The sequence below is a fragment of the Mytilus trossulus genome, chromosome 1 (genome assembly GCF_036588685.1).
Source record: "Mytilus trossulus isolate FHL-02 chromosome 1, PNRI_Mtr1.1.1.hap1, whole genome shotgun sequence".
NCBI lineage: Eukaryota > Metazoa > Mollusca > Bivalvia > Mytilida > Mytilidae > Mytilus > Mytilus trossulus.
In genome coordinates, this window is record NC_086373.1 from 8,582,343 (window position 1) to 8,605,366 (window position 23,024).

Here is a 23,024-nt window from a genome sequence, read left to right on the forward strand (position 1 = left end):
GAAAGTTAGCCCTCATGCAAAGTTCTGATTCCTTTCACGGATTTGGCTAAACTTTTTGGACCTTTTGGATTATAGCTCTTCATCTTTTATATAAGCTTTGGATTTCAAATATTTTGGCCACGAGCATCACTGAAGAGACATATATTGTCGAAATGCGCATCTGGTGCAAGAAAATTGGTACCGTTAATTTTATTACTACCACTGGGTCGATGCCTCTGCTGGTGGACTATTAGTCCCCGAGGGTATCACCAGCCCAGTAGCCAGTACTTCGGTACTGGCATGAAAATACGGATTTATTGTGTTATTAAAATTTACTGATACAAAATATTAGAAATTATAATAAATTAAGGAATGTATCTCCCTCATGCAAAGCTCTGATTCCTTTCACGGATTTGGCTAAACTTTTTGGACCTTTTGGATAATAGCTCTTCATCTTTTATATAAGCTTTGGATTTCAAATATTTTGGCCACAAGCATCACTGAAGAGACATGTATTGTCGAAATGCGCATCTGGTGCAAGAAAATTGGTACCGTTAATTTTATTAGTGCTTCCTGTGGTTAGAATCCCCACTGTTTTGACAACCAGTACTTTTGAATGGGGACATATAGTTAAAACCACCTAAAATGGCTTTAGCTGCCCTACGGAAAAAATCTAACAATATCATCTGTAACATTTGATCTACCAAATTATATTTCATCCGAATAGAATTTTTCTTATCATAACCATCTATACATGCAAGACAAGCTATAGATATAGGAAGATGTAGTGTGAGTGCCAATGAGACAATTCTCCATCCATACAATAATTTATAAAAGAAAACCACTGTAGGTCAATGTACGTCCTTCAACACGGAGTCTTGGCTCACACTGAAGAACAAGCTATAAAGGGGCCAAACATTACTAGTGAAAAAACTATTCAAGCGGGAAAACCAACAGTCTAATCTACATAAAAAACGAGAAACGAGAAACATGTATAAATTACATAAACAAACAACAACTACTTTATATCAGATTCTTGACTTAGGACAGGTGCAAACATTTGCAGCGGGATTAAACGTTTATGTGTGTTTAAGTGTAAAAAAAAAGAATGAAATGTATTGAGACTACCCTTAATAATGGTGGAATCACTAAAATTAAAAACGAAAAAAAAATTAAGTGAAGTCATAAGGAAGTTGCATATATGAGATCTGAGAACTATATAACAAATGACAATTGTGTTTTGTCCATGCCTTACAATGCAAACTATAATAATTTAAATTTTAGATGGGAGGCACCATTTTGGATTAAATATAAAAAATATATGAAAATGGCACGGAAATAGAGTGGCTTCTTTCGCTAAAATTTTTTTTACTGAAGTGCCTCCTCCCAACAAACAGACTTGAAAGGTAGTTAACTATGTGATATTAAGAACCATCACAGCCTTATTACTGGACTGGATAAGTAAATGTCACATCAAGATATGCCTGTTCCATGTACAAATGTATTATTTACACCATATCGCATGGTGTTACTCCTCAGAAAGGAGATATATACAGTACACATAAATAGTCCTTGTTTAACATAATGGACCACACAGTCAGAATGGTAGATAACAAAATCTATATCCGTAGCAATTTGTATATCTACAAATGATACCTAAAAATAATCCTATGAAGTTTAAATTAATTCTTACAAATGGAAATTGCAAGCGATATGATGATGACATTTGAAATAGAGTAATGGCTAATTATAAAGTCCATGTTTTTACCATAAGAAACACCTAAATATAACTTGTGTATCTGCAAAAAGTACCTAATTACACTTCCAAATTTTATCAAATTCCCTTGGAAACTTTTAAAGATATATGTTGATATCAAACCTCTACATGCATACAGATTGGGTTTTTTTAACATAATTTCTGCATCCATGGTATGCCTTTCAGCAGCAATAATAAAAAGATTTTTTTTCTTATATTGCCAGTGAGCCTTGAATTCTTTTTCAATTATATAAGTTATAGACATTAAGCTTTTCTGTTTGACAAAATGAGCAACTTCTGTCATTTTATTTGCTGTGAAAATTCGATCAAAGAGTTTTTTTGTCTGTTTTCCCTATAATTAGTCTATTTGCACTCATTTTCAGGGGGTAAAAAATCCTTGGATGGACGGTGACCCCCAAATTATATAAAATAGAGACATCAAGCTTTACAGTATGAAATAATGAGCAACTTCTGTCTTTTATTTTGCTATGAAAATTCAACCAAAGAGATTTTATGTCTGTTTTCCCTATATTTAGCCTATTTGCACTCATTTTCAGAGGTCAAAAAATCTTTTGGATGGCCGGTAACCCCTAAATTTTATTTCAATTTTATAAAATAGAAACATCAAGCTTAACAGTTTGAAATAATGATCAAATTCTGTCATTTGTTTTGCTCTGAAAATTCCATCAAAGAAATTTCATGTCTGTTTTCCCTATATTTCGCCTATTTGCACTCATTTTCATAGGTCAAAAAATCTCTTGGATGGCCGGTGACACCCAAGTTTTATTTAAATTTTATAAAAAAGAGACATCAAGCTTATCAGTTTGCAATAATGAACAACTTCTGTCATTTGTTTTGCTCTGAAAATTCCATCAAAGAAATTTCATGTCTGTTTTCCCTATATTTCGCCTATTTGCACTCATTTTCAGAGGTAACAAAATTTCTTGGATGGCCGGTAACCCCCAAATTCTATTTCAATTTTATAAAATAGAGACACCAAACTTTTCAGTATGACAAAATGAGCAACTTCTCTCATTTATTTTGCCTTGAAAATTCAATCAAAGTGTATGTTTTTCCATTTTTCCTATATTTCTATATAACCTTTTTGCACTCATTTTCAGAGGTCAAAATATCTCTTAGATGGCCGGTGACCCCCAATTTTTCATTTAGAATACTTCAAAGTGAAATTTCACAAAGTATAAGAAAATTCTGTAACTTTTTTTCTATACCCCAATTTTACAAAAGAGCCAAAAGCATCTATCAAATTAAAAACACATTCATTGCTCTACTATCTAGTAAATGTCTGTCGAAAAGCGTGTTCTCCTACAATGAAGACATGTTTTCCTCTATCAGAATTGATTGGCTCATTCGATATATTACCAGACATCTTTACATGTAAAAAATAAAAAATAAAACGCACACGTGACGTCACATTCGAAATTCTAAAAAAAAAACCCAACACAAAGTGATTTCAAATTTGAATTTCTAAAAATATTTCCCAAAAATAAAATAGAATTAGGATTGATTCAAGATTTGTCATACTGATATTACATTTATTAATAACAATGAAAATTACAGAAAGAGTTTGGAAACACGTCAACTATACGAGAGAAAAAACGGAACAACAGAAACAATGGACTGCAACTAAAAACAAACGCCAACATATACATGGAACGATTTGATAACAACAGCCATTCCTGACTGGGTACAGGACCTGATCAGAAATAAATGGTCGATGTGACCTTGTTTTAGGTGTAGCCAGTCCACCCGATATGAATCTGTTACCTCAAGACTTTAAATAAAATGATATAATTAACTGTTGATTTATAATCATATGGCATCTTATTATAAATAAACTCATATTAGATACAGCTCGCCTGTAATACGTGTTTATCATTTAAACATCTTACATAACGATACTTTATTCTGAAATCTCTATATAAAGGGCACGACTGATAAGAACTCCTTACTTAGACATGTCAACAACTTTGGTCATTTTTACTCTTTGTATTTCATTTGGAAATGCATCGTGGTGGCACCCACATCCGCACATGAATTGGAACTATGTGATCGGAGAACGACATATCAACACTTCTATCTATGGAAATATGTTTGTTGTGGATTTAGATGTGGACAAAAGAATTATTGAAAATCTCCACAGGTATTTTCTATTGATAATAAACACATGTATTTTCTATTGTTAATATACACAGGTATTTTCTATTGATAATATCTACAGGTATTTCCTATTGATAAAATTCACATGTATATCATAAATATGACCTCATATGCACGGTGGGTATGGTTGTCCTGCGAGAGAACGTACTGTGCTGGTGATTCGGTCCTGACGGGTGCTGGTGATCTATGAAAAAATGTAAACAAAGACGAAAATGATGATTTTTGAGGTTTTTACTCATAGAAAATGGAAGAAAACAGTTGAGATTTTTCAATTTTGTTTCTTATGGGTTCATATATAAACCATTGAAAAGTTGACCCTCTAAACTGTTTCAGTAAGCGTAACCCAAAAATGCTCATTTTCAGAAAATCTCGAACTGAAAAAATAAAACAAAAATGCTCATAGAGTCCGCTTTCTATACCGCAATCCACACGACAAAAGTATTTAGTAAAAAAACATTGCAATCTATTAAAATTTAGCATTTTCTCAATTTACTCATGTCCTGATACTGTGCTGGTGGGTCCTGTCATTGTGCTGGTGGGTCCTGATACGGTGCTGGTGATTTTGGATAAGAGGTTGGTCATATTTGAAACAAATGTTACAAAATCAATACAATTGGGCAGATTATTGTTGTCAATAGGATCTATGACTCCTATTTTAGCTCTTGTGCATTCATTTGGCTGTTTAATATGTGTTTTCAAATGATCGTAACTTGTATAACATAATTACATAAAAGGGCAACATATTTCGTCCAATATCAGAGAACAATATATAGTATCTAAATAAGAATAGTTTTATTAAGATATTAAATGCCCCTTACATTGATGCTTCAACAATGATCAAAGCCCATGCCGCATAGACATGTTTGTCAGCGCTCCGCATGCCCCTTCCCACTTCCACCTAACCAAGCCTCCTCATTTCCTCCTTCATTGCCGGTTACAGTGGTGTACCAACACAAAAATGTATCACATTAAATAATAACACAAAGACACACATTATTGAACGACGTATGCTCGCAGGTACTGAAAGCTATTTCAAAGCCGCATTTTCAACTAATAGATAAACCATGTTCTCATATACAGAAATCTCAATCGTGTCGATTAAAAAAGTCTCAAAACTTAAGTTCACATTTTAATATTTGATGAACCAGAACTTTAAAAGTGTGCAGTGCATCTTGTGCTCACAACAGTTATTGTCATAATTATGTTTACATAAGACTTATAAAGGAATTAAGAAGGTACCAAGAAATGTTTTACAGTTCAATTTAATGATCATGAATTGAAAGTGAATGGTCACTGTGAGGGTCAAAATCTTAAATTGCTTATAAATGTTGCTGGACCCAGTTTCGTTATCTAAACTGAATGTTCTGAAATGTGCAAGGTAGATAGACATTTTGTTTTTTTTTACTCGGAAAGTTTTGCCCTAATTGCTTGAACTTTTGGTATTAAAGCCGATTTCAAAGGGAATATCTTTGGTTATATTGCTTGATAAACAGAAAAGTCTTAGGTAATGTAAACTACCCTACTTTAAGAGTATACACGTGTTGAAGGCCGTACTTTAACCTATAATGGTTTACTTTTTAAATTGTTATTTGGATGGAGAGTTGTCTCATTGGCACTCACACCACATCTTCCTATATCTATATAAATAATAATGCTTTGCAAGAAGTTTCCCCTTGACATGTAGAAGAAGATGCTTTTATTTCCATAAAATGGGCTCACAAGGAGCATAATATAATATCATTGTAATATAATATTCTTTTACAAATATAATAAACAACACAAGTTACAAACACAAATAAGAAACAACAGTTATCACATATTAGTATATATATAAAACCTTTGTCTCAGGCACACCTCTGGAAAGTAACAAAAAAGAATACTGCGAGTAGTCTAAATATATCTAGCTGAACTGCAAGAGGCACCTAGGGACGGTGCTATATGGCATGGAGGGTGCATATTAAAATGTGTTTCGGGACATTAATGATATGGTAAGATATTGTAAGAAGTTGCACATAAATGGTATGTCATCCTCGTGCCTGGTGCAGAGGAGTCAGTACTATTTAAAGTGACACAACTGCAAGAGGCACCAAGGGACAATGCTAATTGACATGCCAAAGTGCACAAATTACAAAAAAGATAAAATATTACCAGTTTAATAAAAAAAATAATAATATCGCAAACAAGAAGGTAATAGAACTTGTACGATGTGTCCTGTACCCCACCATGCCAACCTTGTGCCTAGTGCAGAAAGCCTGATTAAATATTTATCTTTAAAGTTATATTTTATCTTCATCAATTAACTCACAGACAGATATCAAAATATCAAGATTCTCTACATTAAGAAGCCATATCAGTTTTTGACTAGGAATCAAATGCTTAAAGTTTGGGCATAGTAAGTCAATAGTGGAATTCAAATAATTTCTCTTATCTTGTGATGATGTACATGAGAATAAAAAATGTTTTTCATCATCAACTTCATTTGAGGTGCACCTGAGCATATATACAAAATTATGTCTCTATTATTCATTGTCTGCAGCTGTTTTGATACTTTTGCAGTTTGCACATTTCGTAATTGACATGCCACAGAAGGGGTCATAAACCATACCCGAAAAGATAAACTATTGATCTAAGTACTAAAATTTGCATCTCTGAACCCCCACCCCGGTTTGTATTTAGGAGGGTGTCTAAAAATGGTCGATTACAGACAGACGAGTACGCATTTTACTTTCCAGGCGTGTTTACGTTGATTGTTACTGTCCTGAAAACTGATAGATGGAAACAAAAATGTTTGATTATCTGGCTTTAGATTCAGTTTTTTTTTTAATATAATTTAAGGCTACATTTTAATATAATAATTCTAAGAATTCACAATAAAAAAAAATGCAGAAAAAAATGGATGAAGTGAAATATCTTAGTTAGGAGTCATTACTACAGAGATGGTGTGTTTGACACACAAAACGTAAAAGCTTAGTGATATTACCAATATTAAAATAAAAGTGTCTTTTTGTTAGGTATTTTTTCCATTTACTCATTTTCAATTATAACTAAGGCACATTTGATTTTTATTCTTAAAAATATTTAAATATAGTAAAGTAGGACACATTGTTCACTTCCTCACCCGTAATTCTTTATCAAAAATATTTATTTATTTTGGAATTTTGAAATGAAAAAGCTAAGAAATCTAAGTTTTGTTAGTGTTCTCTAGGTTATCTCGTCTTCGTTCTCTGACATATTCTAGTCTGCCCTTTCATAAAATAGTGATTTTTTAGTGTTCTATCGAACTTTTGAAGAAAAAAAACTGATAACCATTCAGACAAAAAAGTTATGTTGAAAAAATCTTACTGATACAGCAAGTGATTCTTAACAGCTATAAGATACATTTTTCTTTTAAAATACAAACTTTTTCATCTTATGGGAAACTATTCCAAGCTTTAAACTTTCACTGTAATCTTGCTCTTACTTATCCCCATCCCCCAAATAAAACCGAAACAAACAAACCCGCAATACTATTTTCATTCTTATAGTCAGCACTCAATTGTTCACAAACAATGTGTTTTAAGCTGATAAAGACATATGATTCAAACGCTCAGAAAGTCCTTTGTTCTATATTTTTGCTCTCCATTTTTATGCAAAACCTTTTACATTTTTATTTAATGGGTTATTGTTGAAGGTATTACGATGACGTATGGTTATTAACACATACTTCCTTTGGTTTCTTATGGAAATTTGTTCATTGACAACAAACATACCACATCATCTATACTTTATATAAGTATTGTATAAATTACAACGTATTTTGGTGATCTTGCAAAATGATCGTAATCCCGAAAATCGTAAACACATTTTCTTATCTTAAAAGGGGGCAAGAAGGGTTCCATTAACCGGCAAATAAATAAGATTAGAGTTAATTTTAAAAAAAAATAAAAAAAAATAGGGGTATTTTTTCTTGCATAATAACAGTACACGGATTCACAACAATGTCAATTTCAAGAAACCAGGCAACAGTTAATTAGTAAATAACAGTACAGCATCAATGATCTTGAATATATGCCACTTTTAACTAAAATATAAAGGCACAGAACCAGGACATAGGAGCACAGAACCAGGACCGTTTTTCTTATCACCAGCACCGCGTCAGGACAATTCCGTTTAACGAATTTGCACGACTTTTGCAATATAATATTGTTGTAATATACTTTGCATGGTACTTATGACGCATCAGAGAAAAATTAAGCAACAAAACAGTCGTTTTATTGCCGTTCTGATACAATGTAAACAAACCCACCAGCACAGAATCAGGACCCACCAGCACCCGTCAGGACCAAATCACCAGCACAGTACGTTCTCTCGCAGGACAACCATACCCACCGTGATATGTTTCATATTACAGTTCATCACAAGTATGCCATGATGATCTACTCAGGTATGCCACATTGATGAACTATTAATGTAAATCACACTTATGATTTCAACGGGTACGTATATTATTGGTGATATTAACAGGTTTGTTATAATCCTGATATATCTAGGTTTGTCACACTGGTAATCTCCTCAGGAATGTCATCTTGGTGATCTCCTCCGGTATGTTATCTTGGTGATATCCTCGGGTATGTCATCTTGGTAATATCCTCGGGTATGTCATCTTGGTGATATCCTCCGGTATGTCATCTTGGTGATATCCTCGGGTATGTCATCTTGGTAATCTTCTCATGTATATCATCTTGATGATATCATCAGGTATATCATATAGGTAATATCCTCCGGTATGTAATCTTGGTGATATCCTCCGGTATGTCATATTGATGATATCCTCAGGTATGTCATATTGATGATATCCTCAGGTATGTCATATTGATGCTATCCTCAGGAATGTCATCTTGGTGATATCCTCCGGTATGCCATCTTGGTGATATCTTCAGGTATATCATCTTGGTGATATCCTCCGGAATGTCATCTTGGTGATATCCTCAGATATGTCATCTTGGTGATATCCTCCGGTATGCCATCTTGGTGATATCCTCAGGTATGTCATCTTGGTGATATCCTCCGGTATGTTATCTTGGTGATATCATCGGGTATGACATCTTGGTGATATCCTCCGGTATGCCATCTTGGTGATATCCTCAGGTATGTCATCTTGGTGATATCCTCAGGTATGTCATCTTGGTGATATCCTCCGGTATGTCATCTTGGTGATATCCTCAGGTATGCCATCTTGGTGATATCCTCCGGTATATCATCTTGGTGATATCCTCCGGTATGTCATCTTGGTGATATCCCCCGGTATGTTATCTTGGTGATATCCTCAGGTATGTCATCTTGGTGATATCCTCAGGTATGTCATCTTACAGATAACTACGAAACTTAAAAAACAGAGATACTATTTTGTAAACCATGACGAATAAACCAGCGACTCTACTCTACACATTTTTGTTTATGCAAGTCAGAAAGCATACGGGGCTTCAGTTTACTTGAGTAAAGACACTTGTTATCGCAAAGAACCGTGTTGGTGTTGCACCGTTAAAACTAATAACTCTACCATATTAGAATTAATGGCTGCAGTGATCGGAGCACGACTCTTAAAAGATGTAAATAAAAACATAGGAGTTAAAAGAGCAGTATTTTGGAGCGATAGCCAAATAGTTCTTCATTGGCTCACCTCATCAAAATCGTTAAACAATTTTTTTTTAAAATCGTATTAGTGAAAATAAAGAATTAACTGAAACTCATGAATGGAAATATGTACCCACAGAAATGAACCCAGCTGACATACAAACACGTGGATTGACTGCATTGCAATTTGAAGATTCGACATTATGGATGAATGGACCCCAGTGGTTAAGGGACGAGTGTTAATGGCCTGCGTGGACAGGACATGTGGAAATCAGCACTCAGCTATCAAATATCACCGGACCAAAGACACACATAAGTGACGATAAAATATCAAGTGATCCATAGCGAATATCACCGATCATAGATATGTCAAGGTATTATAATTTACATTAAACTTTTAACTGTAACTGGATATGTCTTAAAATTCGTTAAGAACTGTCAGGAAAAACGTCCATATCGACTAAGGAGTTCACAAGGTGACAGGAAGCTCAAGACAATTCTAACAAAAGATAAAATTTCATTAGCTATGAATTTATGGATCAAAGATACACAGCAAGACAGGTTCGTGAAAGAGCTAGAACATATTTCGTTAAATCCGAAGGTTAAATCACTACCGTTTGTACAACAGTAACGTTTACATTAGGATGAAAATGGAATCATACGATGTAAAGGCAGAATACAAAATTCATCTATAGAAGAAAACGCGAAGTTTCCTATGTTACTACCAAAGAACCACAAACTAATACAGATTTTGTTATTATGGACGCACATCTAGAAAATTTACATACAACAGTCGGACAGACAATACCACATATAAGGCAATCTTACTGGTTACCAGCAATTAGACAATGTGTGAACAGTGTCTAACGTAAATGGATACAGTGCCAAAAAATAATTGGTAAACCGTACAACAGCCCGGAACCGCCACCACTACCACAGGATCGAGTTAAAGACACCATACCATTTTGCACAACTGAGATAGATTTTGCCGGACCTCTACACATCAAGAATGCATCAACACAACCGCGGAAGGTATATATATGTTTATTCACATGTGCATGTATACGAGCTATACATTCGGAAGTTGTACCTGATTTGTAATTGACAACTTTTATTTTAGCATTTAGACGTTGTATCAGTCGAAAAGGAACACCACAAACTATTTATTCTGATAACGCGCCTACATTTGTAGCCGCATCAAATGCACTTCAAAGTCATCTGAATTTACATATCAACTGGAAATTCATTCCAAAAGGGGCGCCGTGGTATGGCGGATGGTGGGAAGGTCTAATTGGCTTAACGAAAATGACATTAAAGAAAGTGTTTGGTCAGCGAACAATCTTTGACAACAATACTGACTGAGATTGAAACTGTTATAAACAATCGCTCACTTACATATATGTCTTCAGATATAAGAGATCCCGAACCCTTGACGCCATCTCATCTTTTACACGGAATGATTATTACGACCAAAGAGATACACAACGACAAACACAACGCGAATATTCAAGAACTTGATACGATCACAGCAAACAAACCATTTGAGAGAAAAGGACTTTTATTAGACCATTTCGCAAAACGCTGGTCTAATGAATATCTTACCGGGTTACGTGAATATCATCGAGCCTCTGGAAAACATACTGGACAAGTTAACATCGGTGATGTAGTTCAACTAGGAAGTGAATCGCCACGACTTTTATGGAGATAAGGAACAATAGAAGACGTCATCAAAGGAGGAGATGGACTTATTCGAGCAGCAAAAGTACGGACTTCTAGAGGACTAGTTACCACACGACCAATTGTGAAGTTATATCTATTAGAACTATAGTAACTGTTAAATAATTTTGTGAAGGCCAGTTAACGTAAAGTGAAATTACAAAAAACTTTCAATGTGATCCATTTATAGAACTTTAAAGTTTTGATTATTTATCATTTGAAATAATTTTAATTCTTATGCATTTTGAGGCCCCCAGAATGCCGTAAATATAGGCCAAGAGACTTAATATCGTTTTCTTATATAATTGTTTCCCGTACATTCGCGCACACTATTGTTTATATAACGTAACGTTATTGTTACGTATATCTTTTATCTTACGATCATACAGCATCTAAACTAGCAAGACGTTAGTTTTCTTCCACAACAAAAGCGAATAACCCCCAAGACAGTGATATCCTCAGGTATGTCATTTGGTGATATCTTTATGTATGTCATCTTGGTGATTTCCCCCGGTATGTTATCTTGGTGATATCCTCCGGTATGTCATCTTGGTCATATCCGCAGGTATGTCATCTTGATGACATCCTCATGAATGTCATCTTCGTGATATCCTCAGGTATGCCATCTTGGTGATATCCTCAGGTATATCATCTTAGTGATATTTTCTGGTATGTCATCTTGGTGATATTCTCCGGTATGCCATATTGGTGATATCCTCAGGTATATCATCTTGGTGATATCCTCCGGTATGTCATCTTGGTGATATCCTCAGGTATGTCATCTTGGTGATAAATTTATGTATGTCATCTTGGTGATTTCCCCCGGTATGTTATCTTGGTGATATCCTCAGGTATGTCATCTTGGTGATCTTCTCATGTATATCATCTTGGTGATATCCTCAGGTATATCATCTTGGTGATATCTGCATGTATGTCATTTTGGCGATATCCTCATGCATGTCATTTTAATGATTTTCTCAGTTTTTTAATACTGATGATCTCCGTATGTATATCATATTGATTATCGCATGAAATATGTCATACTGCAAATCTCCTTATGTGTCTTTACGGCGCTTCATATATTAATTTTAAATATGTTTGGCATTTGTTTTTTGTTGATTTATCATTACTGAGTAGATAATAGATTTAGAGCCATAAATGTTATGGCTGCAGGACATTTTTAAAAGTTGTATTATAATTATGTGTTACAAACATGCACCATCAGACGCAATTTATTAATTGAGATGTTGTTGTTGTTATGAATATCCTCTACCCCAGACAATTTGTTATGGACTGTGTTTGCAACTCTATTTAAATCGTTAACAACTCTCATATTAATTCTTTCCATGGATTTTTGTTCTCCAAAATCAGGGAAGGGAAGAAGGTGATATGTAACTTTTCTGCTGGAACGAAAGAATGTTCCAGAAAGGATGCAGGCCAGTTCCCACCCGATGGACTTGGAGCTCCTGTTAAAGACTACCCAAAAGAGACATGGGTTGACATCATGAATATTGAGTGAGTACTAGTATATATTATGATTGTAATTCTTTTAACGAACATGTGGAATGCGAATAAAGAATTACATTCATTGATCATCAATGCGGTGGCGGTGTTAACTATTTGTATAAGGCTTTATGTGTATTGCATTGTCGTTTGTATTTGTTCACATTTGTGTTTGTGCTGTTTCCTTGTCGAAATGTCTATATTGTACATTTCGACAGGTTCCAGGTTCGACCCTTCTAAGATATGGGATATACTACCTACACAGATAAATCTACTTCATATTTAGATCTTTTTCACGAAATGACTACTAATGGTAGGTTGAATACCAAAATTTATGACAAACGCGATGATTTTAATTTTCCTATAGTCAACTTTCCATTTCTGTGTAGCAAAATCCCAGCGACACTGGAGTATATGTGTCTGAATTGATACGTTACTCTAGAGCTAGCTACGTTGATTTTGTTGAACGAGAAATACTGCTTTCTCAAAAGATGCTAAGACAGGGCTATGCATTAATCAATTAAGGTCATCATTCAAGAAATTTTACGGTCGCCGTCATGAGCTGATTGGCCATTATGACAAAAGTGTGTCAGAAATCAAATCTGATATTCTTCCTCAGTCATAATAACCTTCCATCATTGCCGAACTGAACAAAGAAATAACACGACGGGTGCCGTTTACGGTGCATAACATTCTTACCCTTCCGAGGTCCCTGATTTCACTCCCGGTTTTTAGTGGAGTTCGTGGTGTTTCTTATTTATTATTTATAACTGTTGATGTAATGACCTTTGTTTTTTTTCAGTCTTTGTTTACTCCTTGGTTTTGATTGTTATTGTCTTGTATTGATCTTTTGTGAAATTCTCTGTTCTTGCATGTTTGTACTGTATTCTTGTCATTGATGGTGTCATATAGTGTTTTCTTTAACATTGCCAAATAAGTGCGAGGTTTGGATAACCACAAAACCAGGTTCAACCCACCATTTTTTGTCTAAAAATGTCCTGTACTAAGTCAGGAAAACGGCCATCGATATAATATAGTTCTTTTTTTGTGTGTGCTACATTTTCATGTTGTGCTTCTGTTGTGACGTAGTCCTCCTCTTATATTTGATGGGTTTCCCTCGATTTTACTTTGTTACCCGGATTTGTTTTGTGTTTTTCTCAATCGATTTATGAATTTCGAAATGTTGCATACTACTGTTGCCAATCAGAGATTATTTCTTACTTGGTTTACAAATCCTTTGTGTAACTTTCCATTGACATTTGTCAATTGTCAAAAAGCAAATCCTAAAAAAAAAATACAAAGTTTTGGTCCTGTTCGGTCCTGTTGATTTCTGATTTCTGATATATAACATGATACTTAATGTTGTGTAGTGCATAATTTTAAAATCGAACATACTTATGACAGGGTTCGTCTTACCTTGACCTCATTCACGTTTTTCATTTTGGTCATTTTAAGTTTGAACAGTTTTGTTGTTTCTTGGTTACGATAAGCCATGCGTCAACTCTTAATTCTTGAACTATTACATATGTACATATACAAGTGAAACGACTTGATATGGTGTCAATTAGACAACAGGCGATATCTTTTTGCGAAAAAAAATTAACTCATTTGCACCAATGATACGTTTGCGCCAGTCTTATTTAAAATTAAAAGGTAATATAAATAATCATCAAATTTCGCTAATTGAAGGATTTTTTTTAGTTTAACTTGTATACAACTAAATAACTGACTGCCCTCCTTCAATTGTATGGTATAATTTTCAAATCTGTCTTTCTGGGTATTAGTTTCATGTAAATAATCCAAAAGCCTAGCACGACTCGACTTAACTGTATATCTCCAAATTATCTATCTAACAAATGCCTGACTAGAAGTGTGTTCTCCGACAACGATGACAGTTTTTTTCTAGATCAAACTTTATTTGCTCGATCGATAATTATCAGACATCTTTACATGTGAAAAAATATTCTATAACTGAACAATTTATTTATTGGGGACTTTTCTTAATTCTGAATAGGCAGTGTTCAGTTAATCTCAAGTTGATAGGATAATTATAGTACATATTACGTATACATGTATGTAAACAGTAAACATACATATTCAGTTAAATGTGGTGTAATTTCATTTCATTAAAGGGCGCAGTTAGTACCATTAGAAAAATATAGAGTAGCGTATTTATATAGAGAAGCACTGAATTAAGAAAAGTCCCCAATGAATTAATTGTTTTGTTCTATTTTTTATTCTTTCATATGTAAAGTTGTATGGTAATATAATATATCGATTGAGCGAATCAAGTTTGATAGAGGAAAACGCGTCATCGTTGTCGGAGAATACTCTTTTGGACAGGCATTTGCTAGATAGTGAAGAAATGAATGTGGTTTTAATTTGAAACACGGTGATGACTGCTGTACCTATATTTTAACTTTTATTTATTATGTCTGTTTAGTTGACGCATCATTGTAAATATTACGGAATTTGATGAGACTGTCGTACAAAGTAAGAGGCTTAGCGCTGTTAGACCAGGTTCAATCCACCATTTTCTACATTGAAAATACCTGTACCAACTGAAGGCAACAGTAGTATACCGCTGTTCAAACTGGTAAATCGATGGACAAAAAACAAAATCGGGATAACAAGCTAAAACTTAGGGAAACGCATTTAATATAAGATGAGAACAACGGCACAACATTAAAATGTAACACACACATAAACGGACGTAGAATTAGACAAAATCAGATGAGAATAAGAAATATAACAACCAAGTCAGGAATATAACAGTTTTTGTCCATTCATTTTCAAATGTTTTGTCATTTGCTTTTGACATGTGATTAGGGACTTTCCGATTTAATTTTCCTCAGAGTTCAGTATTTTTTATTTCACTTTTTGATACTTTTTTCAAATAAGCGCAAATTGTTTTGCCTGGGACAACTCTCCACCAGAGATCACATGATGTTGAAGTTAACCAATTTAAGTCCCCGTATGGCCTTCAACATGACAACGGTTAAACAATTCAAACAAGAATAAACAATAAACGAAAGATAGATATGATTAACATTTACAAACGAAAACCACTGAAATAGAAGCTCCTGACTTCGAGCGGAAACATTGTTGAAAAAAATACTTTACAAACGAGATGATTTCAGCTTTCAAATTGTGAACTTTCCATTTCAATATCAGAACATTCCAGCAGCGCTTGCATACGAATTATATATCTCACAATTGATAAGATGTTACCACGCTTGTATTTCTTATCATAATTTCCTTAATAGAGGGTTTCTGATCACAAGGAAGCTATCAAAGCAAAAGTTCCAAATGGTGAAGTTAAAATCATCCCTTCGTAAATTTTACGGACGCCATCACGAGTTGGTTTACCGTTGTGGAATAACTGTTTCACAGATGATATCAGATATGTTGCTTACGTCGTAGCTACAATCCCCTTCTCTTGTCATGAATGTGACCTACCGAATTAAACTATTTACTGCGTTTGTTATAACATGAGCAACACGGCGGGTGCCACATGGTGAACTGGATCTGATTACTCTCACGGAGCATCTGAGATCAACCCTACTGGGGTTCGTGTAGCCCAGTCTTTACGTTTCTATGTTGTTTCGTGTGTACTTTTATTTTTCTGTTTGTCTTACTTTTAGCCATGGCGTTGTCAGGTATTTTTTTTGTTATGAGTTTGACTATTCCTCTGGTTTTTTCGCCTCTCTTTCGAATCAGTATAACATAACAATAAACTAAAAATCAATTGAAAATGGCTTTATTCATCAGATCTTTACAAAGTACCAACATACCTATAAAATCACAAGACACAAAGATCTCCGAGTGATAATAAATACACAAAAACTCATTCTACTAGCTATTAGTAGTTATGCAAACTAACACACATTAACGTCGATACGTTTTTGACGTCACCCTTGCGACTATAAACGCCAAATTTGTTTTCTTCCAGTTTTACTGTATCTGGACAAGACACCCCCTTAAAATATGACAAATTAACAAAGTGCAAGAAAAAAATATTTTATTTTTAAAAAGACGTCTCCAGGTGAACTAGGGTACTTAAGGGTTATAAAATATCAATATCTACTTATGTGATCGTAGATAACTTGTACTATCATGACTATCTTTCTGTTTGTTTGCAGAGTTAGACGTATAATGAGAGCTCGAATTATACTTGCAAATTCCCGCCATTGTGATGGTGTATATCCGAGTAATGTTGATGGATGGGTAAATAATCAAGCAGGACTTCATTTGACACCAGAAAATCAATTGGACTATAACAGATATTTAGCGAACGGTAATACATGCATATACATTGACATTCATCCTTGTCAATTTAGTAATAATGTTAAAAAATACTAGTCAACTATGCGTTATTCACACTTTTGAATTTTCCCCACAATAACCCAACTCATAAATTAAAGGAGTTGGTTCAGTAAGACCCCTTTTTTGCCCCAAAATTTAGCAGTTGTAGAAAATTGTGAAAATGTAATCTTTAAGCTATATTTTGTAAAGTAAAGTGCTTCTGCTGCATAAAAATGAGCTGTTTTTGACACTTCAGTGCACCAATATCGCGTTCTAGCATCATTCAGTCATACTAAATTACTAAATTCTTCAAAATTTGAGTATATTGGTTAATTTTTAGACGGTTTCCGTCTAAATTGAAAATGACCGCATTCATGTTCATTCATTATATTGAAATGTAAGTTGTATTTGATGATAATACAAAATCATATATAAAGGTTGAGGATGAACACGGATGCGACCACTTTCATTTTTGACAAAACCATCTGAAAAGTTACGTTTTTTGGCATATTTGATAGATTTTTCATATTTAAGCTTGAATAAGAGCGTATTTAATGACTAAATCAGTTAAAATCTTTTACACAAACTAATAGTGCCTATAACTGTCCCTTTTGGTATCCTTGTCCCTCTTTTAAGTGTTTAAAAAGTGTCCAAAAACTTTCGTTAGATGAACCTGAAATTTGAGACCAAAATCGGCCCTTACCGGACCTACTCCTTTCATAAAAAATATAACTGAACTGTTGATATAATGTGAACGACGATGTTACAACTGAAATGTGCAATCTTTATTTCAACGTCTTACTATTTTTATAGATTACGTTCACCGATTTTTGTGGATAAAAATAATGTTTGTAGTTTATGCTAGAGACAAAACGTTCGTAACGCAACGCATTGCGAAACGTTTGAAACCATTCGATTCGTTTTTGAAGTAGAATTGGACAATAAGGTCAAGTATCAGGAAGAATTAGACTCAGGAATTTATACCTAAGTTTCGATAACAACTGTATGAAGAGGAAGGGCTTTCATATTTATTGCTATTGAACCTGCGGTTTAAGATAGAGTGGCAAGTCTTATTCGTTCTGGAGTTCAACGGGTTTTGAAATTGTTGTATGCCTGTATCAGGAAGGACAGTGGTTGTGTTTCAATTGAAATGGTTGTAGTGTTGTTCTCATCTTCGATTGTGACATCACTTTGTAAGACTTTTTGCATAACGTGTATTTCCCATAAGAAACAGACGGATACCTCGTAAAGAGCAGGATGACCGTACCCGTCGGAACACATGAGAACATGAGCAAACTTTGATGGGGTTCGTGTTGCTTATTCTTTTAGTGTTATATGCCGTGTTTGTTGGCCTTGTTTATCTTTTTGTTGTCTTCGTGGTTTTCAATAACGAGCGGGGTTCGAACTCACTACCTCAGTATTGATTGGCTAGTGATTGAAGTAGTTACAACTCAGACCACCCGGCCACCGAGCCCCAGTTTGATAAAGAAGAAGTCATTACATTTGAACAGGATTCCCTGTCCAGGAAGAAATTCTATCTTGTGGTATATATATATGTATTCCTTCTTATAAATTCTATTTCTTAAGACTTTTGAAAATAAATTTGCAGTGGCACATGATAACGGGTTAGCTATAGGACTGGCAGGTGGTAAAGAACAACTTAATGACCTGGTAGGCGACTTTGACTTCGCAATTATCCACTTTTCCTGTATGGATTTTAGCCTCGAGTGTCATAAGTACAAACCTTTTTTTGATGCTAGAAAGGTGTGTGGAAAATAAAATACATTCATAATTGCTTTTTAAGATTGATAGGTTTACATATCAAACCAATAACGGAAAATGCACAATATAATACATGTATAAATGGTCGTTAGGTTAGGATAGACAGCTTTACTATCAAACCAGTAACGGAAAATGTACAATATAATACATGTATAATTGGTTGTTAAGATAGACAGCTTTACTATCAAACCAGTAACGGAAAATGCACAATATAATACATGTATAAATGGTCGTTAGGTTAGGATAGACAGCTTTACATATCAAATCAATAACGGAAAATGCACAATATAATATAACCGTTTGAGTCATATAACCGATATGCATATATAGCTTTAAAAAGTAATAATATTTTATATAAAAAAATAGCTTTACTTTTACTTGACTTGTAATTATACTTTTCCTTGAAAAGATTATACCGGTTTTAAGTTTGTAATTATGCTTCCTTTCACATCTGTATAGAGTGTGTCTAAAAACAATACCACTGAAATCTGCCTAACATTTTACAAAATATATGTTTGAATAGGACTTCAGTTGTCATAGTTTCCTTTTCGGTAAAATTCCACGCCCTTGATTTCGTACCAACGTCAACTTTCATAGCAAGATTATTGTTAGTAGTATACACAATAAAAGCTGTGGGGTTAAAGTCAATAAAACAAAACTCTCATTACATAATAAATTTTAAATAATTGTTGTATCATTTATTAATTTGTCATTTTATTTGGGAAAGAACTGTTTGTCTTTCATATATTCAATTTATTTGATTTTAGCCGGTGTTCCACATCCACAGTGTAAGTTCTATCGCAGTAGGTCACCAGAAACAAAAAGAAATATGCTCATCGTCAAAACGACCTCATGACATGAATACTATAATCAAAATCAAGCATAAGGATACAAACTGGAAACTTGATTGTTGATTTTTTATTTATTAAAGAACATCCTCGTGGCTTGTTTGTTTTTGTTGAAATCGTCTGATCATTAGACCTTATTTGTCATGTTATATGACATGTGTTATCATGATATACATTTTTCTAAATTCATTTTGTTCAATATCCAAAGTGTGAACTTTATTACAGAAGGTCACCAGAAACAAAAAGAAATATGGTTATCGTCAAAACGACCTCATGCCTATGTTTGACTTTACACGAACCAAATAAATGAATTCAACGGTTGTAAATGGAGTCATATCCGTAGTTTCCCTGTCACTTAAGGTAGATCACAAGTATATACTTGTTGAGACAGATTTTTTTTATAATTTGCCAAAAGAAAGATTTTACTATGCTCTTTTAAAAAAATTAATTAAAAGTATGGGTCGCCGTGCTATTTTTCAAGCTATGAGTCGTTGAAAATTGGCAAAATTTGGTTAGTTTGTTTATAAAAAAACACATTAGTGTGCATAAAAAAAATTCTATGAGACAGAATTTTGAAATAAATTGTGAGAAGTAAGGTTTCATAATATGATTTAAGAAAATAAAAAGAAAACATGGTGTCACCTAACTTGTTTTCTTGCTACAAGTAAAAATAAAAAAATAAAACTATAAGTCCAGTATAATTTTTGTACTAAAAGAGTTATCTCCCCTTAAATGGCTCATTTGATTTTTTTTAAATTTTAAAACCAAAAAACTGATATTTGTTAAAATATTTTGAATATGACGATTAATTAACAAGTTTTCTTCAAATAGAAAAAAACAGTCTAACTATTGAATTGCAAATCTGTCTCTAAATTTGCAGATTAAGGCAAATAACTATACCGATTTTGTACTGTGATTGAACAATCCAAGATGGCGGAATACCATCAATCTACCTTAACAAATCTGCCACTTGCTACCGTAAGATGTTTGACTTTGGTTTCATTTTCTATCATTTCTTAAATCTGTGATAATTTTGGATATTATTTACCTGGCAACTAAAGAAAGTGTGATTCTCTAGGCCATAGAGAACAACCTGGCAACTAAAGAAAGTGTGATTCTCTAAGCCATATAGAACAGTGTTCCATCTTTGCGACATTCATTCCATAAGATGACAGATCAGTTGGGTCGAGTTTCGTATTCACATAGTTCCATTGCTCAAAGTCCATTGTTTTATTGATAAGAGAAAGACGATCTGCCACAAACGTATAATAACGAGTAGTTCAGTTAAATTGTTTCGAAATGGCGATCAATTCTTTTTGTTGGCGCAATGAACAATGTATACTATCAGTGTCATATCCGTCTGCCACGAAATTATGATAACGAGTATTTCGGTTAAATCGTTTTGAAAGGGCGATAAGTTCCATTCTTTGAGTCGTGGTATTTTTAGTCGTACAACTCTGACGCCAATCACAATGAGCAATGTATACTATCGGTACCATCTGTTTATTAAATAAGGAATAGCATTCCTAAGCACGAATTGCTTATAGATCCTTATAATTACATCTGAAGGTCTGAAAAACAATGAAGTTGTGCAGAAACCACATTTCCACAGTTCAGTCGCTTGCAAGTCATTCAACTGATATAACTAGATATAGGAAGATGTGGTGTGAGTGCCAATGAGACAAATCTCCATCCTTTTTGTCTGATCAGTGTCCTTTATTTCATAATCCCAACGAATTTGATAAACAAGTAGCACCAAAGAAATGAATAGTCATTCTGTATAATTGGGGTTAATCCTTTTAATTATCTTTTTTACAACCAAAGTAATCGAAGATCTCTTTGACCACCAAAGAAAGCGAAGATAAAAAAAAATACAATAACAAAACTAAAGAACTCCAAGACAAATCAAAAATGAAAATTCCTTTATAAAAAAGGAAAATCACAAGCTCAAACACATTTAACGACAGAAAACAAATTGCCAGCCATATTTTTACTTGGTACAGGCATTTCTTTATGTAGAAAACAGTGGATTTAACCTTGTTTTATGGCTAGCTAAACATTTCACCTGTATTCTACGATAGTATATTAACTTGGTAGAACATACTTTCTATGATACCTTTTCTAATTATACACAAAGAATAACACACAGTGCATAAGCTTAATCTTCAACGATCGAAAGACGAATAATAAATAATTGATGCATGCAACTACAACAGGCGGAAACTCACTTGATATAGAACAAAAGAATCGAAGCTCTTTGATAGAGAAGGCGATAAATGCTTACTGTAATGTTACTATAGTAACAAAGTTTTAAAAAGTTAATAGAAACAAATTAAACGAAAATTTTCTTCTCAATTACGAAGCGTTTTATCTTAAAAACACCATTTGCATAAGTTTTCAATTTATCTATTACATAGTAAGACAGAACAATTAGATATCAAGTCGACGATATGAGTATCTATCAAGTTGGATGTAGAAAATGCATAACCTTCGATCTGAAAAAAAAATACCACGGACGGAGAACATATCAATCAATAAGTTCAGTAATTTTCGTGTCTGTCCTTCCATTATGTGACTCAAGAAAAAAAAAGAAAAAATGGGTAACAATTGCAACGAAAAAAGAAAATCGAATGCACTTTTTTATGTTAGGGCCTGATATATTCTAACAGTGGTGTAAACCAGATGTGGATTCTCGATAATTCGAAAGATCTACTGCTAAATCTTCGATCACAATCGTTGCAATTTTGCAACAACATAAACTTTTGATTGTTCTACGCATTACACTTCTATTGCCCATGCCAAGTTGAAAGATCGACTTCATCGTCTCATTAAACAGAGCTTTTTCTATAAAATGGGAATCAGGGTTACAAATTTCTTTTTTTTAGGTTACAAAAATTCATATCTTGTGATAAAACACACTGAATCTACCCAAAAAATATACTGAAGATGGTATTATCAAAATGCTTGATTTTTGATCGATAATATATTTGTTGAGTTTTGAGGATTTATATTTAAACAGACACTCGGTATTCCAATGGAACTAATTGTGCACCCCTACATGCCGATTTGTTTTTGTTCTCGTATGAAACAGAATTTGTTCAGAACCATCTTAAAGACAAAAAAAGCATCTTGCAAAATTCTTTAATTTTACTTTCCAAAATATTGATGATGTCCTATCATTGAATAACCCAAATTTCAGCCAATACATATATCTCATATATCCAATACATATATCTCATATATCCAATTGAACTTGAAATAAAGGAGACTACTGATACTTGAAGGACTGCTTCATACCCTGATCTTTTCCACAATATGGACTACTTTACACGAAAATATATGAT

The 23,024-nt window shown here is 33.7% G+C and overlaps 1 protein-coding gene across 2 annotated transcripts; it reads left to right on the top strand.

Moving 5' to 3' along the window:
* Positions 1 to 3,646: 3,646 nt before the first annotated feature.
* Positions 3,647 to 19,776, top strand: LOC134714432 (uncharacterized). 2 transcript variants are annotated; one of them, XM_063575676.1, is made up of 5 exons: positions 3,647 to 3,896; positions 12,614 to 12,757; positions 16,888 to 17,042; positions 18,660 to 18,814; positions 19,600 to 19,776. In XM_063575676.1, exons 1-5 carry the CDS (start codon positions 3,712 to 3,714, stop codon positions 19,744 to 19,746), a joined length of 786 nt encoding a protein of 261 aa, XP_063431746.1. In that variant the 5' UTR covers positions 3,647 to 3,711; the 3' UTR covers positions 19,747 to 19,776. The 2 variants fall into 2 exon arrangements, with proteins under 2 accessions (XP_063431746.1, XP_063431753.1); XM_063575683.1 differs by lacking the exon at positions 18,660 to 18,814.
* Positions 19,777 to 23,024: the final 3,248 nt, after the last annotated feature.

What these genes read in the sequence shown, in the direction of transcription:
- LOC134714432 (XM_063575676.1), top strand. Translation starts at nt 3,712, where the DNA reads ATGTCAACAACTTTGGTCATTTTTACTCTTTGTATTTCATTTGGAAAT. An exon ending in GTTGACATCATGAATATTGA is followed by an intron (nt 12,758 to 16,887) that starts GTGAGTACTAGT and finishes GTTTGTTTGCAG; the next exon opens with AGTTAGACGTATAATGAGAG. An exon ending in CTTTTTTTGATGCTAGAAAG is followed by an intron (nt 18,815 to 19,599) that starts GTGTGTGGAAAA and finishes ATTTGATTTTAG; the next exon opens with CCGGTGTTCCACATCCACAG.